The 22,500-nt window shown below is 45.9% G+C and overlaps 1 protein-coding gene across 5 annotated transcripts in view; it reads left to right on the top strand.

The window, feature by feature from the left end:
- Positions 1–22,500, top strand: part of LOC142767355 (kinesin-like protein KIF19) — a 155,347-nt gene that overhangs the window by 107,415 nt on the left and 25,432 nt on the right. For all 5 annotated transcript variants that reach the window (XR_012884833.1, XM_075868851.1, XM_075868853.1 and 2 more), the window contains 4 exons: positions 7,959–8,037; positions 11,752–11,933; positions 13,055–13,262; positions 18,824–19,043. Coding sequence is in view for 4 of the 5 variants with exons in the window: in XM_075868851.1 (XP_075724966.1) it covers positions 7,959–8,037; positions 11,752–11,933; positions 13,055–13,262; positions 18,824–19,043 (689 nt within the window). In the remaining variant the exon portion in view is untranslated. The remainder of the gene's footprint in view (positions 1–7,958; positions 8,038–11,751; positions 11,934–13,054; positions 13,263–18,823; positions 19,044–22,500) is intronic.

Raw genomic sequence — 22,500 nt, 5'->3', positions numbered from 1 at the left:
ACAGGAAACTGGCAGCTTATTTAATTAACGCTAAATAGAGAACGGCAACAGTGCATCTTCTCATTGCTCGCTCGATAAGTTGATTTGATGTGAGCACTGCTAATTCCTTTTTTACGCGTGCAGTCGATCTTAAAGAACATGTTTTGGAACTACTTTGATAGAGTTCAGGCCCCAAAGATTGCTTGGATACATAACGAGGCCCTGTAACGATTTTGGAGGATGATCAGAAAACACCGCCGATTAGTAGCCGAGGCTACTGAGAGCGTGCGAGGTAAGCATTGTACTGCGTTACATAGCCTGGAATTTACAAATAATCTTAAAGTCTACTACAAATGGCGTCCAAGTCTCTCGACAAATCATGCCATAAATGGAAATGATTGCGCCATAAACACCATGTCCACGGCCATTGACTGACCTGAATATCGTGCGTAGTTACCGTGGCCACCACGGGAGGCCCCTACCAGCCTACGTGCTTGCTCGAAATCCTGCTGAGAAGATCGTTCAATGAACAACGAAATAAAAGAATACCAAGTAGTCGAGATAACGTGCGCTGAAGAGTAGACGTAGCCGGCCGCGTTCTTATCTGCTCTGCTCTCCCTCATGCTTAGCTTTAAGCGCACTCACTCGTACGAAAGGAGAGAGCAAGTGCTCAAAGCGTCCATATATGGTGCTGGCTTTGTGCCTTTCTCTCACTCCCCGCCTCCTCTGTCCTTACCGTGCTCACGTTTATCGCTATTGGTATGGTTCATGAATCCTGACGCCGAATCCGTTTTAAAAATGACCAAAAAAAATTGCCCGCAGCTTCCCTCGGGGGAACACTGAGGAGGATGCGGAGCATATAATTGGTTAACGGGGTGTTAAAGTGCGACTTACTTGGGTCGATGGCTAAATTGGTTAACGTGGTTGTCAAATGGGGTGTTAAATTGCGACTTACTTGGGTCGATGGCTAAATTGGTTAACGTGGTTGTAGGAGGGGGTGTTAAATGAGTGAACACGTACACACGTATGCGAAAGGGCGGCGCTGGTCGAAGGGACGTCGATCATTGTGTTTGTGGATTCGTTGGAATTCATTTCACCGCGACCTTGGACGTCGACGGGCCGTACAAACCAACTGACGAGAGGCAACTGAGCGAGCGAGCGCCGACCTTGAGTATATATACAGCACGACGGCGCATGCACTGTCAGCTGTTGAATGTTCTCGAAGCGCGACGCCACATGCGCGTCCACTGGAGAATCAGGAGAATTGTAGATGTCGAACGCGGTGTGTAGAGGAGGAAGGGTGCACAGATGGTGGAGGAGTGAAGCGCGCGCGGTGTGTAGAGGAGGAAGGGATGCACAGATGGTGGAAGAGTGAGCGACGGCGCGACGGCGCATGCGCGCGCGTCAGCTGTCGAATGTTCAAGAAGCGGTGCGGACGGCGCGGACGGCGCGGACGGCGCACTACAAGGCGGGAGTATAAGATGCTCCGCATCTAAAATGAGATACGAGATAGGCCTTTCAAATAGGTACATTGGTTGAAATTTGTTCAGACTAACCCTCCCCCCTCCCTTCTCGCTTCCTCCTTATTCACGGTGCTGGCGCTTTGCGGATCTAAATTTCATGATGGAGGCCCAATAGCTGATCTCACTTTGAACAACTTTGTGACCCCTGGGGAAGAGCCATGGGAAGAAATTTGGAAGACAACGTGGCTTATATCTTCGTTACCCTTTATTTAATGCTGTAGGCTCAATGATAGTTATTTAATCACTCAAAGTACCTTAAAGTGTTGAGGCTAGGAGAAACTACAATAAAGGCCCGATGCCGCGACAGAAAAGATTACCAACCACGTTCAAAAAACATTCAAAAATATAATGCTGTCGTTAGCAAATGTTGTTTGAAGAAACAAATCTCCTTGCGTCGGTCGGAAGGTCCGCATGCTACTGATGTATCTAACTGCGAAACTAACGGATTAACAAAAGTAAAAAAACACCTACTCTGCTGTCGCAAATGGACAGTACCAAAATCACTGGGACGGCTTTCAGCTCTCCCATAGTAGAGTACGAAGTACTCTAACTCGTTAACAACTTTCTCAAAGCACACATGGTACATGCCAAATCGTTACCGTGACATTTTTTTCTAAACAAATTGGCAGTCCTTTCATAGCTTGGTGTTTTGTCACGTACAAGTACACGTAACTGGGACAGCTTTCTGCTCTCTCATAGCAGGGTACCAAGTACTCTGAATCGTTAAACACTTATTCTATACACACCATGGTGTGTCTTTTCCAAAGAAAGAAGGAAAGGAAAAAAATGACAGCATATCCACGGGGTGAATGATGAAGAGTGGAGCAAAGCATTCGTCCATCCATTCGTTCTTGCTTCCGTCCGTCCCTGCGTCCGTCTGTGTGACCGTCTATGCGTCCATCCACCCGTCAGTGAATGCGTCTGTTCGTGCGTCCGCTCGTTCATCTGTGCGTCCGTCCTTGCTTTCGTCCATGCATCCACACCTGCGTCTGTCCATGCGTTTATCAGACCGTGCAGCCATCCGTGCGTCCGTCCATGCATCTGTATGTGTACCCGTTCGTCCACCTATTGAACACTCCAAGTACCACCATCTCGCATTTTTTCATCATAAATTCCCCATATAGAAGCACCACCATCCAGCAGACATTCCAAGGACTAAAGGAGAGGTGGCACACGTACACTTAGGGCGTGTCTACTTCCCACCTTTAACCACTTAGAGTACATGATATATACTAGTTCACTGTATTCATGGCACTGTGACCCAACGCTCGCTAAGCGTTTCTAAAACCAAGGAGGTTATGCCTACCGAGTATAACGTAGCAACCCTTTCTTGTCAGATAGTGCTCAATGTACATGCCAATGGCTGCTAATGGGGAATGAAAAACAGGAGAATCCGGCTATTAGTTAACGCGCACGCTGCGAATTTTTGATTGTTCAACAACGCACAGGAGAAATCTCCCACCGGCACCACCTTGCAAGTCAAAACGTAAGACTGGTTACACACTGCGACTACTACGAGGGACGAACGGGTGCCGCTTTGAGAAGCTTCGCCCCTAAAACAACCAGCAAATGGCCCACAGTCGAGGGAGGGAGCAGAGCATTTGCGTGCGAGGCTACAAATTGAGAATAAGGATATACCAGAGATTTATGCGACAAAACCACAGCATTATTTATAGGCTCGCAAAGTTGGGCAGATGGAATCAATTGCGCTCGCATTCGGAAGGGTACTTTGCTGTTAAGGATAAGTATGGGTTGTTCTTGCATTTGGCCCTTGTTAAAGTGCAGCAACAGACATAACTAACAAGTGCAATGAACAACGGACAAGGATAAGACAGGACGCGGCACTAAATTTTGGCTTCATGTGGGTGGTTTGTATGGCGCTGGAGCAGAAACCTGGGTGGTTACAAAGAGGGTTCTACCTAAATTGTGGACGACGCGGCAAACGATGAAAAAAAAAAAAAGGCAGATCCCACGTACAGTGTAATAACGATGATATGCGAAGCACGAATGATTGTCACTTTAAATCAGCACAATGTTACGAGGTGGAGGTCAATGATGCTGTACTTGACTTCCGTGTCATCATCACTTTTGAATGTGTCGTTTACCTTCGTCATCTATTCACGTGACACGATACCAAATTTAATATATGTGAAGCTTGCAAAACGGCCGCGAGCACGCTATGGGCATGGTATGCTGTCATGTTCTTACATGACACGCGTGTCAGGATTATCATGTTTGCACCAGTCATATATTTCGTCATCCATTGACGTCCCGTAACGCCAAATTTTGTGTATGTAGCAAAACGGCCGCTAGCTTATCATGAAGGGCCCGATATACTCCAGTGTAGCGTTGACGCACGCGCACGCTGGGTACAGGGAGGCAACGTTAGCAAAACGCGAGCACTCTATAGACAAATTCCACCGGACTTACATCACGAAAATGCGGTGGCGCTGTCTTGGTAGGTACAAGACGCTCTGCCTACCGCAGTTTCTGCTGGGTTTTCAATGGTGCATGTGGTTTTCTCAGTCAAGCAACGAGAAAAAAAAAAAACGGTACGCCGACGAACTCCGTCGCGGTTGGATGTGAGTCATTTCTCACAACTTAGTTTTGTGTGTTGGCGCATTTCGCAGCCCTCAGCGCTTATGGCGGAAGTTCCTGTGGACGTCGCTATAATTTTACTTATAATGTCGACATAGGCCTACCCGTGTTTACAAACATGGAATGGGTCTATAGTCTGACGCCAGGCGCGACCAGCGTCCGTCGGCGCGGGCCGACGGCAACCGGCGCGAAATGCGACATGCTGCATTTCGCGCCGATGCGTTACCCAGACAACACTGCGTCTCCCTTTTTTCGTCATGGAGGGACGCCGGACACGCTGAAACGCGCATGCGTCTAGGCAACGCAGCGCGGCACGCACCTGCGAGTATATGGCAGGACCGGCGCCTGGCGTGGCAACGCTGGCGTGACGCGACGAAATGAACGCCGGCGAGCACGCGCACCACGTCACGTCGAAATGTATTGGCACCTTGACTCTGGCATGTAGTAATGTTCTCAGATTACACGCATTTTATGATTATCATGTTTGCACCAGTCACATACCTTCGTCAATCATTGGCGTCACGTAATGCCAAATTTGGCGTACGTGACGCTAGCGAAACGGCCGCGAGCGCATCATCAGTGTGGCATGTAGTCATGTTGTTACATGATACGCATGTCGCGATTACCATGTTTGGATGTGTCATTTACCTATGTCGTCCGTTCGCGTCGCGTAATACAGTTTGGTACAAGTGAAGCTAGCGAAACAGCCGCGTTGGCGTCTCTCATAATCATATGGTGGTTTTGGGACGTTAAACCCCACAAATCAATCAATCAATCAGCGAAACAGCCGCGAACGTATCATGAGCGTAGCATGTTGTTGATTTTATTGTTAGCGTCTGTCGCTTGTGTTCGCCTTGCAATCATGCCTTACCATACCAGTTTTGCAACGCGCCATGAGAACGAAACTACCGCAAGAACTGCGGGACCATAAAATGTAAGTCATGACATTCATGACATACACGTCATAATTTTGATGTTATGACTAGTGAAATATGTTCATGTAGTCATGTTATGTCATACGAAGTTTGGTATCAATACCACTATTGAAACAGCCAGGAGAGCTAAAAGTCATGGATGGCTAGATAGATAGACAGATAGATAGATAGATAGATAGATAGATAGATAGATAGATAGATAGATAGATAGATAGATAGATAGATAGATAGATAGATAGAGAGATAGAGATAGAGAGATACATAGATAGAGAGAGAGAGAGATAGATAGATAGATAGATAGATAGATAGATAGATAGATAGATAGATAGATAGATAGATAGATAGATAGATAGATAGATAGATAGATAGATAGATACGCTCAAGGTCGCCTAAGTTCGCTAATAAATGCTTTGCATTTAAAAAATAAATGGCAGGTGTAACCTAAAGGAACAAGGAGATAGCAGAGCGAATCAGGAAACACAAGGGCGCTGAGAACATGTTAGTCGGCATCAAAAGGAAACGGGCATGACCAGAACATGTAGTACGTAGACGAGACAATCGCTTGTCGTTAAGGCTAATTGACTGGGTACCATGAGAAGGCTGATGCGCCAGGGGAAAACTAAAATTTAGGAGTTTATAATATTATGAAAATTGACGGTATAACAATGCCGCAGCACGCACAAGACCGGGTTCATTGGCTTCACAAGGGCTTCACAAGCCTTTGCTCTACACTGGCTGCAGTCAGGAGGAGGAAGATGACAATTGTGATGATGAAGTGCGGCCGCGTATTCTGACTGTGACTAGCCCTTTTCGCCCTGGCGTTGTCAACTGGCACCACCGCACAACATTTCCCCTATCATCTCGGAAACGTAATCAATACTGCTGATTCCTGGGAGAATAGCTCTCCAATGATCACCACTGCAATTGGCATCAATATTGCGGCACGTTTATGGAGGTAGCGGCCACAAAGAAGAAGCGCGTGCGAACGAAGTATTCGGTGAAGCCAAGGCGCGTAAGGTGAGGCGGGTAAGCGCCATTTTCGGGACGTCGTGACGAAGCTCTTTCAATGAGTACTAAGCTGACGAGTGACACTTTGGTTCCCATTGTGTGTACACTAACGATTAGCACGAATAAAGACGTCATTTCTCTCGCTTTCCAATCACTGAGCCCTGACGACCTAATTTGACGCCAAGTTAATTAATCCAAAAAATGCTTTCACCGCTGGCTCAAGTTTTCGTTTGTGTTATTCTGGGGGTCCTAATTACGAGCGTAACTCGCACAAAAATGTACCCGACCGAAATAAAAATACAAGGGCTGGAAGGGCGAGAGCCCTCGTCCTGAGGCCTAGTGGGACAATAGCCCAGCTGGTAAAAGGCCTTGTATATAAGGGCATGTTTATCATCAGGTTCATTCGAAACTAAAATTCAGATGATAGAACGTTCTGCGAAGTATGATATTTATATCTTTCGATTCCACTCTACCAAGTACGCGAACGCGAGCGCAACACAAAATATGCCCGTTCGCACAGTGAACTGAGAGACCACACCATTAACGAAGTATTTTGAGTGGCAGCAGCAAACATTACCTGCATGGAAGGAAACGCGATAAGACTACTGTTTTTTTTTTTCCTGAGTCCATTGTTTGAGGCAACCACTGAACCTGCAAGATCCCCAAGCAGCCCGAATGTAAGTTATTCTAACTAAAAAGTGGTTGTGACTGGTCTATGCAGCTCCCGCAGAAACGTTAATCTCCCGGATATCTATTTCAATTGTCCGTGAACGCAATTATGTGGTTAAAAATGCTAAAACCACGATCTAATTTTGACTCACCGCCGTATTGCATGACTACAGACGAATTTCCACCATGCGAGTTTCTTTAATAGTGCCATGCCGATCTGCGATATTTCTCTAACCTTTCAATTGAATGCGCGCAACGGGTTAACAATGCCGTCACGGTCAATAATGTCGAACGCGTAAGCGCTACCTGCCGCGGGAGTGCCACGAATGCCGAGAAACACCATCTCGTCCTCTACGAACCCTTCGGTGATGCCCCGCATTCACAGTGACGTCAACGTTCATGCACGGTCACATGATCAACGAAAAAAAAAAAAACTGTCTGTCTTCTCAGAGTTGCGCGAGCTCAGCGCTCTTCCTCCTCACGCAGTGAGAAAGGGCAATCTGCCAGGAGAGACGAGTCCTCGAACGTAGTATATCGAACGAAAGGGCAATACGAGTGAGGGCGCAGAAACTCGCTCTCTGGATTTCGTGCTCACCGGTTGTGCCCCCGCGATCTCCAACGACAGCGCAGCCTTTGGCGAACTGGCTCGCCCCACGCCATCTCCTGCCGCCGCCGACAAGAGCTCTCGCTGAGTGGTGCCCCGTCCTCGGACTGCTGCGACCGTGTCCGTCTTTCTTATCTCCTCTCCGCACTTCCGTTGTTTTCTGTCGTTCGCTGTCCCTGCGCCTCGCTCTCTCCTTCCTCTCTCTATCTATTTACCTTTTAATTCTATCATTTTAATCCCTCCTTACCCCAATCCCTCGTGAGCTACTGTTGAGGTGTCGCACTCTGATGCAGGCAGTTACGGGGCTCACTTTTCTTTTCTCTTTAAGAATAACGTACGAATATTTGAGAGCTCCGATCGAGTCATTAAACGCGTGTAACTGCGCTATTGCGGCACCATTTGTAGAAACTTCTCACGCCCGTATGCGTTCGTTGTGAACCCCTGCCCTTTTGTAACACCACGACTAAATATCGACCTCTGGGTCATTCATGAGCTTTTAACGTTCACCGCTATCTAAGTATAGCGCGTTCTTGCTTGCCACATTAATAAAAACAAAGCGGCCGGTATCGGCGATTTTTTTTCTTGTGCATTCATTCAACCGCTTCAATGTATTTTTTTTTCTTTCTTTTCACTAATTCACAGAACACTGGGATGCGGTTGAAAGAAGGAGCCCACATCAACAAATCACTGCTGGCGCTAGGCAACGTCATCAATGCCCTTGGTAAGAGAGAGTAAAGTAGCAAGGTGGCAAGTTGGGCTAGTTGGATAATGTTCATGTTTGAAAATTTTGTCGAAGCGCACTGAAGACAGACGAACAGAAGAGGCTGACAAGGAAGCGCTGTCCTTGTCAGCCTCTTCTGTCCGTCTGTCTTCAGTGCGCCTCAACAAAATTTTCAATCATGGAGAGTAAAATGTTTTCATTACATTTTCTCGTACAACGATTCCCCTGCATCATATTGTGTGCAGTTTCTTTCAGCATTGCGGCAGAAGCTAACTGCGCGTTCGGCAAATAGCGCGGCACCAACTGGGCTTCGTCGCAGTTTGATTTAATTCTCAAGTGAAACGTTCTGAAGCCATCACAATAACCCTGTTTCTTTACAGCATGACCGCATGATGTATGTGTTCTCCGTATATTTACCACTTAATTGCGTAAGGCCTGAAGGAAAATCTGTAATTATTGTGATAGCATGAATCGCTTGTGTAGGCCATTTTTTTACCTAGCTTTCATAAATAATCGAGCCAATTATTATAACGTATCAAAGCTGTAGTTGCCACTTACGAAAGTGCACTTGTTCACTGTTACGCGCAATAGTGTCAGGTGCAGATGGTTTGAAAAAAATATGTTCGTCCACAAGTGGTTGATTTTACGGGACCAGATTAACGCTTCCCCAAGCGACTCGCGATGAGAAAAACGTCGTGGTTGATGGTTCTCGATAATGACGACCACCTGGGGCTTTTGAACGTGCGCTTACATCGTACAGCACACAGGCTTAAGACACTCGGCCTTCATCTAAATGTGACCACGGGATCGAACCAACGTATTTCGGGTCAGCAGCCGGGGCCAGCAACCCTACAGACCGAGATGAATATATTCGTGACTTATTACGTCAAGATACCAAATAAATGGTGAACGATTTCCGAGCTACGAAGCATATGTGTTGTTCGAGATAGCCATCCCGAGATAGAACATCTATGGTCTGTGTGCACCCCTCCGTTAATCCAGACTTAGAATTAGGGTTGTGCTACACTCGATAAGGAAAAATTTATGCATACTCTTGAAAAAGAACGCATGATGTAACGAAGTACTAGTGTGCGTATAGATTATCGAGTTGGTTAAGTAAACTTTTCGTAGTTTTTTTTCTATGGTAACTGTATGGGTGAATATACCCTATAATATGACAGAGATGACTGACGATTAGTTCCTTCAATTTAGACGCCTTGTGTGAATCAGTCGAAATGAAATTGAACTGAACACTGCAGTTTGTTTGAGGGCTATCATTATTCTCTCTAATGTTCCATAATTTCCGCCCTTCTTTCAAGCTCACTTAAAACGCTTGATATTCACCATCTTATTATTATTTCTTGTTTACTGTTGTGCACCTCGCACTTAATAGTCGCAGATTAGGGATGTGCTCTATACGGTGTCACAAGCATTGCAGCGTAGCATGGCTGCAACCCATTTTAATTCTGCCAACGGGCAGCTTCGGCAAAGCTTTGGTGGGCTATAAGCACAACGACGTCGTTTATTTGCCTGCAAAGACATCACAACAAAAATGTTTTATCTTTGTTGCGGTTGTTTAATGTTTGGCGTCGGTACCGTGACGCTGCGCCATCTTTGCAGCATTGTAACACGGAGAAACGCTACCCATATCTAACAGAAATAGTGTGTATAGTTTCTGACATCAAAATCACCACAGGGAACTCTGGTGTTTTATGTCTATAAAATCTACAAACAAGGCGGTTGCCTCAGGCGAAAAGCGAGTGACTCCTCACAAGTTTCTCTGGATCGCATTTTTTTTTCATTTTTTTAACTTAGAAAGATGTCGCCTTTTTATTTCTACGTTTGGAACACTTCTTTGGCTGCACGCTTTCAGCTTTGCAGCGCATAAAAGCGATAAACCTCACGTCACCTTAACTTCTACTCTCTTAACCTATTCGCTTGATTTGCTACGTTCCCATGTCACTCGTAACGCTGCACAGAACTATAGATCAGCTTCTACGTTCGCCACCGTTCCGCACCGGTACCACTTCGCGCTTGCTTCGAGACCAGCGGAGCGTCGCGTTCAGCGGTATGAACGGCGTTGCTCGCACGCCTGCCTGGCTACCTCCGTGTAGTGTGCAACAAAGAGTCACGCTATAGTGCCTAATTGGCTCCGGCCGCCTCAGACTGGCTGGCCTAATGACTCTGCGGTCACAAGTGCATGGGGAGCTCTCGCGTTTCGCAGCGAACTTCGTTGGTAGAACGGGCCTAAGCTAACGCGAAAAACTGCGGGCAGACTAATCTGTCCTTGGCAACGACTGCGAAAGCTGTGATGAAACATGTCTGAGTTTCAGTCTTACGGACAATTTAACGGGTTTGTTTCGAAATGTAAGCTATGAATCAGTGGCCTTTAGGCGTTACTTAACTCGTTATTTATAGTTTGGTGAACAAAATTGTGCAAGCGATACCCCCATCTATGCACGGTCCTGTAAAAGCGAATGGGCAGTGGCGAGTTCTTGTGAAATTTTCACCTCTTTTTCTTCTAGGGCAATATTAAAAATAGTTGTCTAAAAGTAGGAGGTGCACGCTCGAATGATGTATGGAGAGGCTCTGTGAGCTTTGTATAACTGCATTTTATGCTGTTGGATTCACGAGATCTTCATAAAACATGCCCTGTGCCACGTGTATGCGCTAGGAGGCTTAAGGTTGTGCCAGAAGAAATATTTTCTTTGACGCGCCCATTCTTTCTCGTGTGAAGTACTCACCAGCTCTACTTTGTGTTTTTGACGAGCCTCCAAGTGCGTTGATTTGATCGACCAGCTCTATTATATCAGGCAATGTCTTCATTATGGAGTCATAGAATGAGGGTGATCCTAAACAACGTTAGGCAAGACCACGTCAGAGCTCGGCGAACAATAACTTGGTCAGGGGGTGATCTGTCAGACAACAATGGCCCCTTGCCCAGATCCCGAAAGCATAGCGAATGAGGGAAAATAACCTATACGAGGGAGCATTGCATGATTCCAGTAGCCTCAGCAAGCCAACCTCTTCTGAGGCCACCCCTCCTGACCAGCATGCTGTGCCTCTGGCGTAGAATTAGGCTGCCACTGCGCCAGCAGCAGACGCTAACAAAGCGAGCCGGCCAATAGCACCGTTTGCCAATCGCATGCCCAGTACCTGTTTCTCTCTTGAAATATGTTTTAAGTTTGCGCTTCGACATCGTCTCGTGATACTCCTTGTTGTTTCCTTCCTCCATTGATTGATTGATTGATTAAAACATTATTTTGATCCTGAGAAGACGCAGGGGAGAAGCCATGGCACCCGGCTAATCCCACGTGGGGACCGCAAAGCCGAGCTTGGCGGCCCGTTCCCGGGCACTCTGGATGGCCAGGGTTTGATCGTTATGTGTGAAGCCATCGGCACAGCCGATGGCTTCACATTCCCACAACACATGGTTTAATGTTGCTAACAGTCCACAGGCGGAGCGATCCCCACTTGGATACCGTTCAAAGTACATGGCATGAAGAACTGCAGGGTTAGGATACGCACCGGCTTGCAATAGTCTAAGGGTAACTGTCTGCGCCCTGCACAAGGCAGGGTGGGGGAGAGGGAATACCCTTCTGTCTCGTATATACGTCCTGAACACAATGGTGCCCAAAGTGGGATGTCATACATTGCCGTATAGCTTTTTTTTCTGTTGCTTTTAATGATTCCGTGGCTCACATTCTCTTGCAGCCACGCGAAATCCCAAGTACGTCAACTTCCGAGACAGCAAGCTCACCAGGCTGCTCAAGGAGGCGCTGTCCGGCAACTGCCGCACCGTCATGGTGGCGCACATATCGCCCGCCTCGGCGCATTACGACGAGTCTCGGAATACGCTCGTCTACGCCGAGAGGGCGCGCAACATCACCAACAAGGTGAGCACGTCGGTAACAATAATTATGGTAGTTACCCAGTTCATAAATTCAATCACTACTCGCCTCAAACTTGGGTATAGACACGGCAGTATTAGAAGCACTGGTATAGTTAGTTGGAGTAACAGTAGCTTTACTAAACGCGCAACGCCTGCTACCTGTACTAGTAAATATGTCTTAAGTTGGTGGTGGAGGTTCCCTGGACCACTGTTTTGCTGTTGCTATTTATCATTGTTAAAGTCTCTTTGTTGTGGTTGGCATACTAGTTTTAAGCGAGTTGGTTGTGGATGTCATGCCCCATAGCCTTGCTGCTGGTATTTGACATTCGATTTTGGCTACATCAGTATACCCGGCATTACCAGTACTAAAATACCAGAAGTAGGCTTAGCAGCTGCCGCGAAAGCATGCGTTCAGATTCGGAAGCTTCGCCCCTAAAAATTGCCTTCGCAGAGAAGTCGGTTACTTGAAGGCTGGGGGGGGGGGGGGCGCTTGCTTTTTTTCTTGACTTCGTCTTCAGAGGGTGGGGGGGGGGCGAGGGGGTCTTCCTTTTATGACTCCGACCGTATATTTTATTTACCATATGTAGCAGCTCTATTTTCTTCTAGACATCTATTCAAAAGTTATGAAGCACATTGTGTTGATTTACGAATTAACTAAAACATGGCGGCTGCTTGGGCTCGTTGGTATGAAAATACTCTACAAGGAATACATTTTCTCGTACGCAGAATGCTTGATTGCACCCCTGTGGTGAGCTCAACACTGCCGTATTGTAGTTTCAGTGAGACCAGAATAATATGGTGATTTCGATCAGGACAGAAAATATAATTGAGTTCGCATTATTTTTCTATCACGTAATACCAAGCAGCATTTATTTAAACATGAGTGCGCCAAAAACATGTGCGGACCCAGGAGGCATGTCGGGAAGTTCTGACACACCTGTACCAGTTCTATAGTGGGCAAGTAATTAAGGTAGACGAGGACATTACAGTGCCCCATTCAGCGCTTCTTACAAATCGTGATGGCGGTGGTCGGGGAAGGTGCAGGGAAAGCTTTGCTTTCTCGGATAAACCTTCTAGCTTTCCGTTAAACAGTGCTCCTATCTAGTAAATCATTCTTCCATGCAGGTCCGCTGCAACTTGGTGGACGTTTCGCACCACGTGAAGCAGTACCAGAGCATCATCACCGAACTGCGACAGGAGATCCAGAAGCTCCAGGACAGGATTGAAATGAACGACTGCGCGGCTTCCACGGAGCATCCATCTTCTTCGGCCACCTCCCCGGACGACACACCAGCCGACAACAAGATCGCTGCCAACGGGCACAACGACAACAGTTGAGTGGCAAATTTAACTTGCGAAAACTTGCGTGTACCGGGAGCACCGTAAGGTCCGTATGCAGTGAAATTCCAGCAGGCTTACAGCGCGACGACACAATGACAAGACATGACATGATACCCTCCGTTGTCTTACAGCACCTTTATAACACTACGACATCAAACTATGTTGTAAGACAGTGCACTGTCTCACTTCTTGTCGTTGTGTCTTCGCACTGTAAGTCTGCTGTTATATATTTACAACAAGCACAAGCGTCTAACCTTGCAGTGAAAAGGACTGTTCACTGCGAGGCAGATATAGAGCAGGGACGCGTACTACTGAATCGGTCTTGAACAGGGGCTTGCTGGAGCCATTGTTGTCGCAAGTCGTCTTGCCGTCTTCAAGGCAGTGACTCAATAACTTCAGAGAAGACCACTTATCTAAACGTCCGCTCGTGTGACACCCCGAATTCAGAAATATTAATCTCCTCAAGCCTTCGTGAACTTCTGCTCTGATTAGGTTACAATAGAAGTAAAACCATCCGGTATGTTTTGACAGCCCTAACTATATTTGGCCGTAACTGTCCCTTGGGAAACAGAACGTATTTAATCTCCATCTCTGCAATGGTAAAGATGCATGTGGTTTTGACGTAGTAAGTTCAGTTGATGACCGGATATATCATCGACGGTGGTCTGCAAGACCACCTCATGAATCATATTGCAATGTTGTGTGACAATATTTTGTTACCTGGATGGCCGTGCAACGCACTTCCTCAGATATAGTATACAGCATCTGCCGCACGTTTTTTATTATCTCTTTATTTTAATTTACCTGGAATTCGCACTCATGGACGACGCTGATATTTCTCTGATAAAAAACGGCGCCATCTTTCTTTTTCAACGATGCCACCAAGTTCATTCGAATGACGTCATTGGTGACCCTGACTCCAGCACTTCTCACAAATGGGCTCCTTAACACTATCGCATAATAGCGTAAGAGAATGCGTTGCAGGGCTGCTTACTTCATAATCTTCAAGCTTGGTAGCGCAAAATCGACGAGGACAGGAACACAGAAATACAGGACAGAGCGCCATGTCCTGGACTGCACTGATGACAATGCGAGAAGACGCGAATATTTCGTAGCGAAGGGTATAAGCCGTGCGCACGTGGTGACTTTGGTCACGTATATAGCCACTTCCTCATATTCAGTCGTTAATGGTCATGCGATGAATGCCAGTCGCAGGTGGTAACCAGCTTTTAGTAGGCAAGGACTGTATAATCTCAAGGGTACATGCGTCGCATGCGAGTACACCTGCCAAGATATACAACAAATAGCACGCCTACGGTGTGAACAGGGAGTTGCTTGCTTCGTAGAAATAGGCCTTTCTAAAAGCCGAATGCCACTCGAGCCCAGTAATTGTCCTGGGGAGGCGTCACCGTGCAAAACAATCATCCATCACAAACATTAAGTGCGTGGATCTATTTCGTGTAGCGTGCTGCATAAATCAAAGCTTTTCCGGGCGAGAAAGAGATCGGGCAAGTGCGACTACCTGAAGATTTAATGAGATTGATTTTACACAGCTAATACCCGGAGAACAAGGGCGAGGGAAGCTTCGATGTTCCCTCGTTGTTGTCTGTGGGTTTTCGTTCATCGATCGTTTAAGCAATTTTTCTCGGTAGAATGAGTGTTTGCGGGCGGTACCGACGACTAATGCGATTTCGCGTATTTATGCGCGGTGGTGGGTCGTGCAACGAAATGTAGCGTGTTACTGGCCTGTTGTCATGGAGACGGCGCGCAACTGGTACACTACGTTACATCGAGGCGCCGCTTCTATTGAAGTACATTATTGCTGTTATGCAAGAAATACATACAAAATACGTCCTCAGTTTTCAACCTGAGTCTTTTTGTCCATGCCTAGAAGCATTCTTTTGCATTTTCGCGCAGATGTTCAGTTTCGAAAGTACAAACAAAAAAATTAACTAAAGAAACTGCATCATATCCAAGTGATAATCATCTCACTGGCAATTTTTTTCGTGCAACAGAAAAAATAATTTTCGTATGGTATTTTTGAACTTTACACATGAAGTAGTTTCAAAATATGTATGAAAGAAGTGTTGCGAACATGAGAGCGTAGCGAAAACTTTAGTGTGCTCACTGTCACGAAACAACGTCTATGCTTAGTGAAGAATCGTGAACAGTTAAATTATGCTCTGGAAACTGCCGTCATGGAATTCAAAAAGTGAGATAGTAGATCCATTATTGCCTTCTGTGACTTGCGCTTATGCTAATGACACCAGCAAAACAATGCAACAAGAGAAAACGTACTTCTCACCCTAACCATATCCAATCGTGAGAAAATGCGTTCGTGGGTTATTGACAACTTTCCGGCATGTCTAAACTAGCAGAAACGCCTAGGGTGTCCCGTTTTTTCGAGTACTTATCGTGCACAGCTTAGGAACGACTGTAACACTGACGGATTCTCATCCTGTGAACGACAGTGGTGATGCACATGTACTCTGCTTGCATCTGTCTATTCCCATCTTTCTTTGTTGTCCCTCTCCCCCAAACGACAGTTTGTTGTGGGAAATCAAATATTTGTCCACGCGAAGGAAGCAGGTAATTAAAAGGGATTAATGCTACATGTGACTGAAGCGTTTTGTGTCGACCCAAAACGAGATCAAAACGCCAGAGCGTGTGTTAGCCTATAGTGCTCGTGGTTAAGATTTCTTTTAGAGGGGAATCACCTAAAGGTCGCACAATGTCTGACCATTGTCCTTGAGGCTCACTGTCATTCCTAGCCAAATCTCAGGTGCGAAACACCTGTTCGCAATACCGTCTACAGAGCGCTCATGGCGCGCATGTGGTTTAAAAGTAGACGGTACTCCGAATAGTCAACTTCGCGCCAAAATCATAACCACGCCGAAGGAGAAACACATATACAGGATGTTACGCGACCGCTTACTTCTATAACAGTTTATTCTTTGAGAAAACTGGCCATTATAAAACCACTTCTTGTCAACGCATGCGCACCGTATAATCGGGCTGTCGCTTACCTAATCACGCTATCGGACACATGCTCCCTGAATGACGTGTTTTCGACTTGTACAGGTTGAGTTACGTTTCGCTATAAGAGAATTATTACCACGTTTTTTTTTTATGTGGTATGCCTCCAAAATTTCCCGTGCTATACCTTGCTTTTGCTTTTTCCCAGGATCCTAATCTGCGTGAAGCATGGTGTGCATGCCCGCCTGAATGCGCACCATCCCTATTTTTTTACCGTGAGAGCATGTTCTCTCACTCAATTATTGACGCAGCGATCATCTATTTCGACGCGAAGTTGACTGTTTCATTCAGACATTCACCAACTGGCCCAACGGCGAGTTTTACTACACGCACTCTGTCCGTGTATCTCTCTATCCGCACGTCCGTCCGTCCGTCCTTGCGTGCATCCGTCCGTCCGTCCGTGCGTGCGCGCGTCGATCTGTCCGCCCTCTATACCAGTCAGAGACTTCAACACAGGCATTACGTACATAAAGGGACACTAAAGGCAAGAATTAAGTCGACGTCAACTATTGAAATAGTTGTCCAAAAACCTCGTAGTATTACTTTTGTGCCAAGAAAGGGCCTAATTCGAAATAAAATCACGTTTTAGTGGTTCGCATCGGGTTAGAGTACTTCAAATTGCCCGCTTCAAGGAGCAACCGACCGGACTGACTCACGTCACTGTTGCCGTGCACAGCGTTGCCTGTCTATACTGCAAACGTAGCAGCAGACCGAAAGCAGCGAGAGTTACCGCAGCAACAACGGCCATTGATCGATTTCCCGCCACTGGCTTCGAGATTGCAGACGCTTTCTTATTCAACTGTGCCCCGCTAGATAGCACTACATGTTCCGTGTAACCACGCAAAAGTTGAATTTTTGAACCACTCGCACCATTCCCCATAGTTACGTCCGGTGGTTCTTTTTTCCATGGATCAAATGGAAACAAACAAGTAGCATTTTATTGCGTCTCTTAATGCACGGAAGGTTCTTTATTTAGTCCAGCTAGATCAATTACCAGTGATTAATTGTAGGCGGTCCGTCTGATATAACTGGAATCATTTAGAAAATGTCTTACTGCGGCGCATGTGTTCTTGTGCATTCACCTTTATTCCTCGGTAAGAGTGCACTGTTGTTGATAATAATGTCGTTTTAGATGTTGTTATACATTGACCTTTCACTCTGACGTAAATTGTTATTTGACTTTAGTGTCCCTCTAAGACCTAGCTTCGCCCACTCGTCCTTATTTTACGTTATGACGGTGCTATCACATTTCTTAACCTTTTGCATAAAGCGGTCAAACTATGTCGAGCAGGTGCGCTTTTGGTTGAAAGCTGTCATGCGCTAAAGCCTTAAATCTCGACAGATCTCATTTTCTACGTAATTCTGACGCATAAAGTCACGTGTTGGGCCGACACGGCGCAATCTTTTGTCCAGGCTTGCTGCATGACGTAATGCTCCCCCCCCCCCTCAAAGCCCATTCGCACTAGCGACTTCCACCAGCCGCGTGACCAGTTGGGACTAACGACCAAATAGCGATCTTACGTGACCAGCGTTCACACCTGCACATCATCATCATCATCATCATCATCATGATCCTGAGAGAGAGAGAATTTATTTACAGAAAGGTAGAGAGCTAGATCGGCCTGATTTATAGTTTGCTCTGGCCTGCCACTCTACACTGTGGAAGGGTGACTGGGGAGTGAAAGAGTGATGAATGACGATAGTAAGGTAGAGAGATGATATGTTCCTATTAGGCTGGGTAACTCTACAGACGTGCATCCAGTCCAGTGGCTTCTAAGAAAGCGATGACGGCTCGTACAACCACATGTGTGCTGCTGGCGTCAGGCCAAGGACCTAACACAACCTCATCGGTTAATGGTCGACTAATATATCGGCCAATCGAAGATATCAGTTACTGACGTTCACTTGCATATGCTGGACAGTCGCAAAATATGCTGGACAGAAATATGCTGCATATGCTGGACAGTTCGAGCGTTTCTGGCAACCGACAGTGATCACAATTGGGACCTGTGTCATTACAGCCAATCAAGTGATCATGATCCTGACTACGTCCACTGCAGGACAAAGACCTCTCCCATGTTCCGCCAGTCAACTCGGTCCTGTGCCACACCTGCACTTACTCATCGTTAAATAGGAGTACCGTCTACAGACATACGGCTCACATTGCCTTGCCATGGTCCCGTGAAATAGGCTGATGTCCTTTTTTTTGCGCCAGTAATTGGATCAGATGTTTCCGGCCACACTAATGTAACTGGCAAAACCGATCGGTGAACGCATTGGCCAAAGTATTCACTCCGCGACAAAAGGAGCCTTTTGCGACCACTTTCATTGCAGCTAACTTGATCGCACTACCAGAGCTAGTCACAGGTTTGAACGAGCTCTAGTTCTTTCTCCCTCCATTTCCGGCCACGATGACTCTCCCACTTTCCTTATGCCATTTCTCTCTCTTTCACTTTCTCTCTACGTTTCTTTATTTCCCTCATTACGTCATACCGAGGCACTCCGTCATCCGCGCAGGATCGACAGAAGACGAAGAAGATGTGCTACGTCACCATGACGTCGACGGCGAGAGTAACGACGGCCGCCGTAACAACTACCACCATCACGGGCACGAACAAAGAACAGACTCGGCCGCCAGGGAGCGCCACCTGCACAACGACAAGGCTGACGCTGACCGGGAAATCCGCGAACTACGCGCGGAGCTCATGGAAGCCTTCAACCGGCAGATGGAAGTGAGGTGAGTTTAAGCTCACTGCTTCGTGGCATCTATAGTCGATTGCAACGTTAGAATGAGTGCAAGCTCCTCCAATAGTCGTTGCTGTTCCACGCGGAGACAACTCGCCGTGTCCAATCGCATTTGGCGATTTTCGTGACGCCAAGCACGCTTCGCGATATTAAGTTGGCGATTTTTCCATAGAAACGCATCTTCAATCGTGTCCAAGTGCATCTCCGGGAAATACAGCGAGTTCAGGAGGTAGCAGCCAGGCACGACCTGACCGCCATTCCTCCGTAAAATGTTTCACTTGAATGAAGTTGTTTCGCTCTGTGTGTGTGTGTGTGTTTCTTGGTCGAATGCTTTACAGGAAAGCTACAGAGAAAACTATTTTACGTCGATTGATAAATTATTATTTCGCAATACCGAAACCCTCTTTGTTACCACGAAAAGATGATTTCTAAGCAAAAAAAACACGAAATGAAAACACGGGCAGTGACAACACGGTCAAGTTCCCGCACCAAATGCCATGTCATCACATATTTTAATGACGTCGACTAGCTAGGTCATATGTAGAGCCTAACAGCTAAAAGTGAAGTGCATGCTTTTCTGAGAGGACCACAGACTCAACATACCAAGTCTGGAAAATTTTCGTTGCGCCGGTGTCACCATATTACAAAAAGTACGCTTTTCCACCCGTCGCGTCACTTGTGGAGATTTCAAGGCAAAGTTTAAAAGTGGCACTTTTATCTCGATTTTATCATGTATTGATAAACATGCGATAGTGAAATTAACAGCATAAGAGTTCTCAGTGTACAACTTCTCAATCTAAGCCAATATATTGTTTCAGTTTAGCGTCCATTTATTTCCTGTGAAGCTTCAACGAATAATTTGACATCAGTGTTCAGATAATCCTAATATCTTATGTAGAGTTGAAATGTTGCTGTCCGTCGTACTTGGCAACATAAAAGGCTATGCGATGGTAACCGTTGGTGTGCGCTTCGTACGGCGCTGCTTTAAGAGAACCCAATAAGAAGAAATGGCGTAGTCAATTTTCAGTCACAGTGAAATTCAATGCAGAAGTTCTACTTTGAACTATAAATAGTTACGTCTTGACTATAAATACAGGCTCCACTGCCCCGGCTGTGGCACGTCTGCCATTTTACGTGCGCAAGAATGGCGTCCCAGATGGCTTTCGATCTTATACAATATATTTATCGCTACCACATAGGCACTACGAATACTAAAAATTAAGTCTGTCAAACCTACTTCATCTTATAAAATACATCACTTATCTCAGCACTGATATCAAATCCTTTGTGGAAGTTTGGCGGGAAGTAAAATGCACAATAAAGTGGCACAATTGTGGATCAAAGAGCACTGCCGGCTGTCCCTTCGCACGCAGTGTGCTCCTCCTAATTTTTTAACTGTCCCATACAAAATGTACTTCCACTTCCTTTTAAATGCGAAGCATTTCTGAGGGAACTTCGGTCACTTTGAGCGTATCTATCTATATATCTAGCCGCTTACGTTTGAGTGCTCTCGTGGTCACCCCCTTAGCTTGGCGTGAACTAAAATTACATTGGGATGGTTTAACGAATATGAAGGGCTGGTCAAGGCATGGATAATGTAACAATCCCGTCGCGTACGCTGTCAAACACTTCCCGTCAAGCAGTGGTACATACCCACAAACCGGTATGTGCCGCTGGCACATACCGGTTCGTGCGGCCCGTATCCGGTATATGCCGCTGGCACATACCGGCAATTGTGCCACAGGGGATTCACACTTAATACCTACCCAGGGATGACCAGAACACACATGGGCAATTTTAACACGTGAGCGTTAAGAAATACCTGACATCAATAACGCTGACCCAACGAAGGCAAAGAATAAATGTCAGGGTTCCAGCTGGAATTGAACCAAAGCATTCTGCGTGGCAATGAAGCAGTCTACTACAGAGCTACACCAGGTCTCGGCCCCACTTTTCAAATAGACGCCAATCTTCGTGAAACGTCAATAGTGGCTGCAGTGCTGCCTACCCAATTTTGTAAACATTACATATGTACGCCTTTGATATAGCCGTAACGTCGGGCTAACGTCAATAGTGGTTAGCTGCCATGTGCTGAAGTTGGATTTCCGCATGCTTCGCATAACGTTGGTTCCCAGGTACGTTGGATCTGCCGATTTTTTTTTTGCCACGTAATAAAGTCTTTTCAAACGAATGAGGTGGCCACTAGTATGCTGCAATGTACAGATATATGTATGTCTTGAAGTACGACAGGAAATTTTCACGATGAACTGTCTGCCTATGGCACATCCTCACCGTCTACTTCCACATTTCGTAACGCGCTGTCATAGTTTAGTGTTGATGGTAGTCGACTGATTAAACGAAGGACGTGCAATCTGTTCTCACATTCCAGTAGACCTAAAATGGCAGGAGCCCGTGTACCCAGTTGATTAATGTGCACGTTTAAGAACAACCGGCTGGGCGAAATTTGCTGAGCCTTCTGCTACGGTGTCCTTCATCGCCATATCGTTGTTTTGGGATGTTAGAACTCAGAAATAATAGACTGATATTACTAGTTCTTCGATAAGGTTAAAGAGCCGTTCTTCTTTCTGACACTATAGTACACTGATTAAATTACGCCTTCCAGCTTTATCGGGCTCCATGGCGCAGTTGTACCTAAAATAAATAATTTTACCGTGGTATACAGTATTGATTTTGGTAATAATTATCGGCACCATGACGTGCATAAAGATGCAGCGACAGAATGTCACGTAATATATGCCACGTTTGACCTGTTTATTGTAAAACTATGCCTGGTTTCTCACACGTAAGAAAAATAACCACATTAAGACACCCTAATTTAGTCTCTCCAGCAGTTGTGGATAGGTTAACAACTACTTTCACAGCGTTTGCGACGAGTCTGCCGACATTTGCAGACGCACACAATGACGACTGAGACCTGTTCTTGAATTAGCGCGTTAACGAAACCAAACTGCGAAAAAATTATGTGATGGCATTGTTTCATTCATGTAGCATTGGATCACAAACCATCAGCCGGTGGTCCGTTTACGTTTGCGCAGACTAGCTGTGGCCCTTCGTGCTTTCCAACGTACTTTCGAAACCTGCCTTCAACTGAATGTGTTGAGGCATGCTTCTCCACAACTTTGTGGTAGGAATCACTTGCTGCCACACGTTCGCATTACCTACGGTAAAAAAAAAAACATCTAAATTCTCTACCATTCATCTTTGGAATAGTTAGCCGTGTGAACTGAAATCTTTGCTCTCATTTCCACTTTTCAAAATGTAAATAAAATCTTTCCTTTTAACTCTTTACTGCTCACATTATTTATGGCGTATAATTTTTTTTTCCACTTGTCCTGATTTACTTTATGTACTTATTTCTGTTTCCCGTGTAAACTTTTCATTTCATCTTTCAATTTTTTGTGAATTTTTCTGTATTTTTATTTGGTATT

The sequence above is a fragment of the Rhipicephalus microplus genome, chromosome 7 (assembly GCF_043290135.1).
Source record: "Rhipicephalus microplus isolate Deutch F79 chromosome 7, USDA_Rmic, whole genome shotgun sequence".
Classification (NCBI taxonomy): domain Eukaryota; kingdom Metazoa; phylum Arthropoda; class Arachnida; order Ixodida; family Ixodidae; genus Rhipicephalus; species Rhipicephalus microplus.
This window is presented reverse-complemented; position numbering and strand designations above follow the sequence as displayed.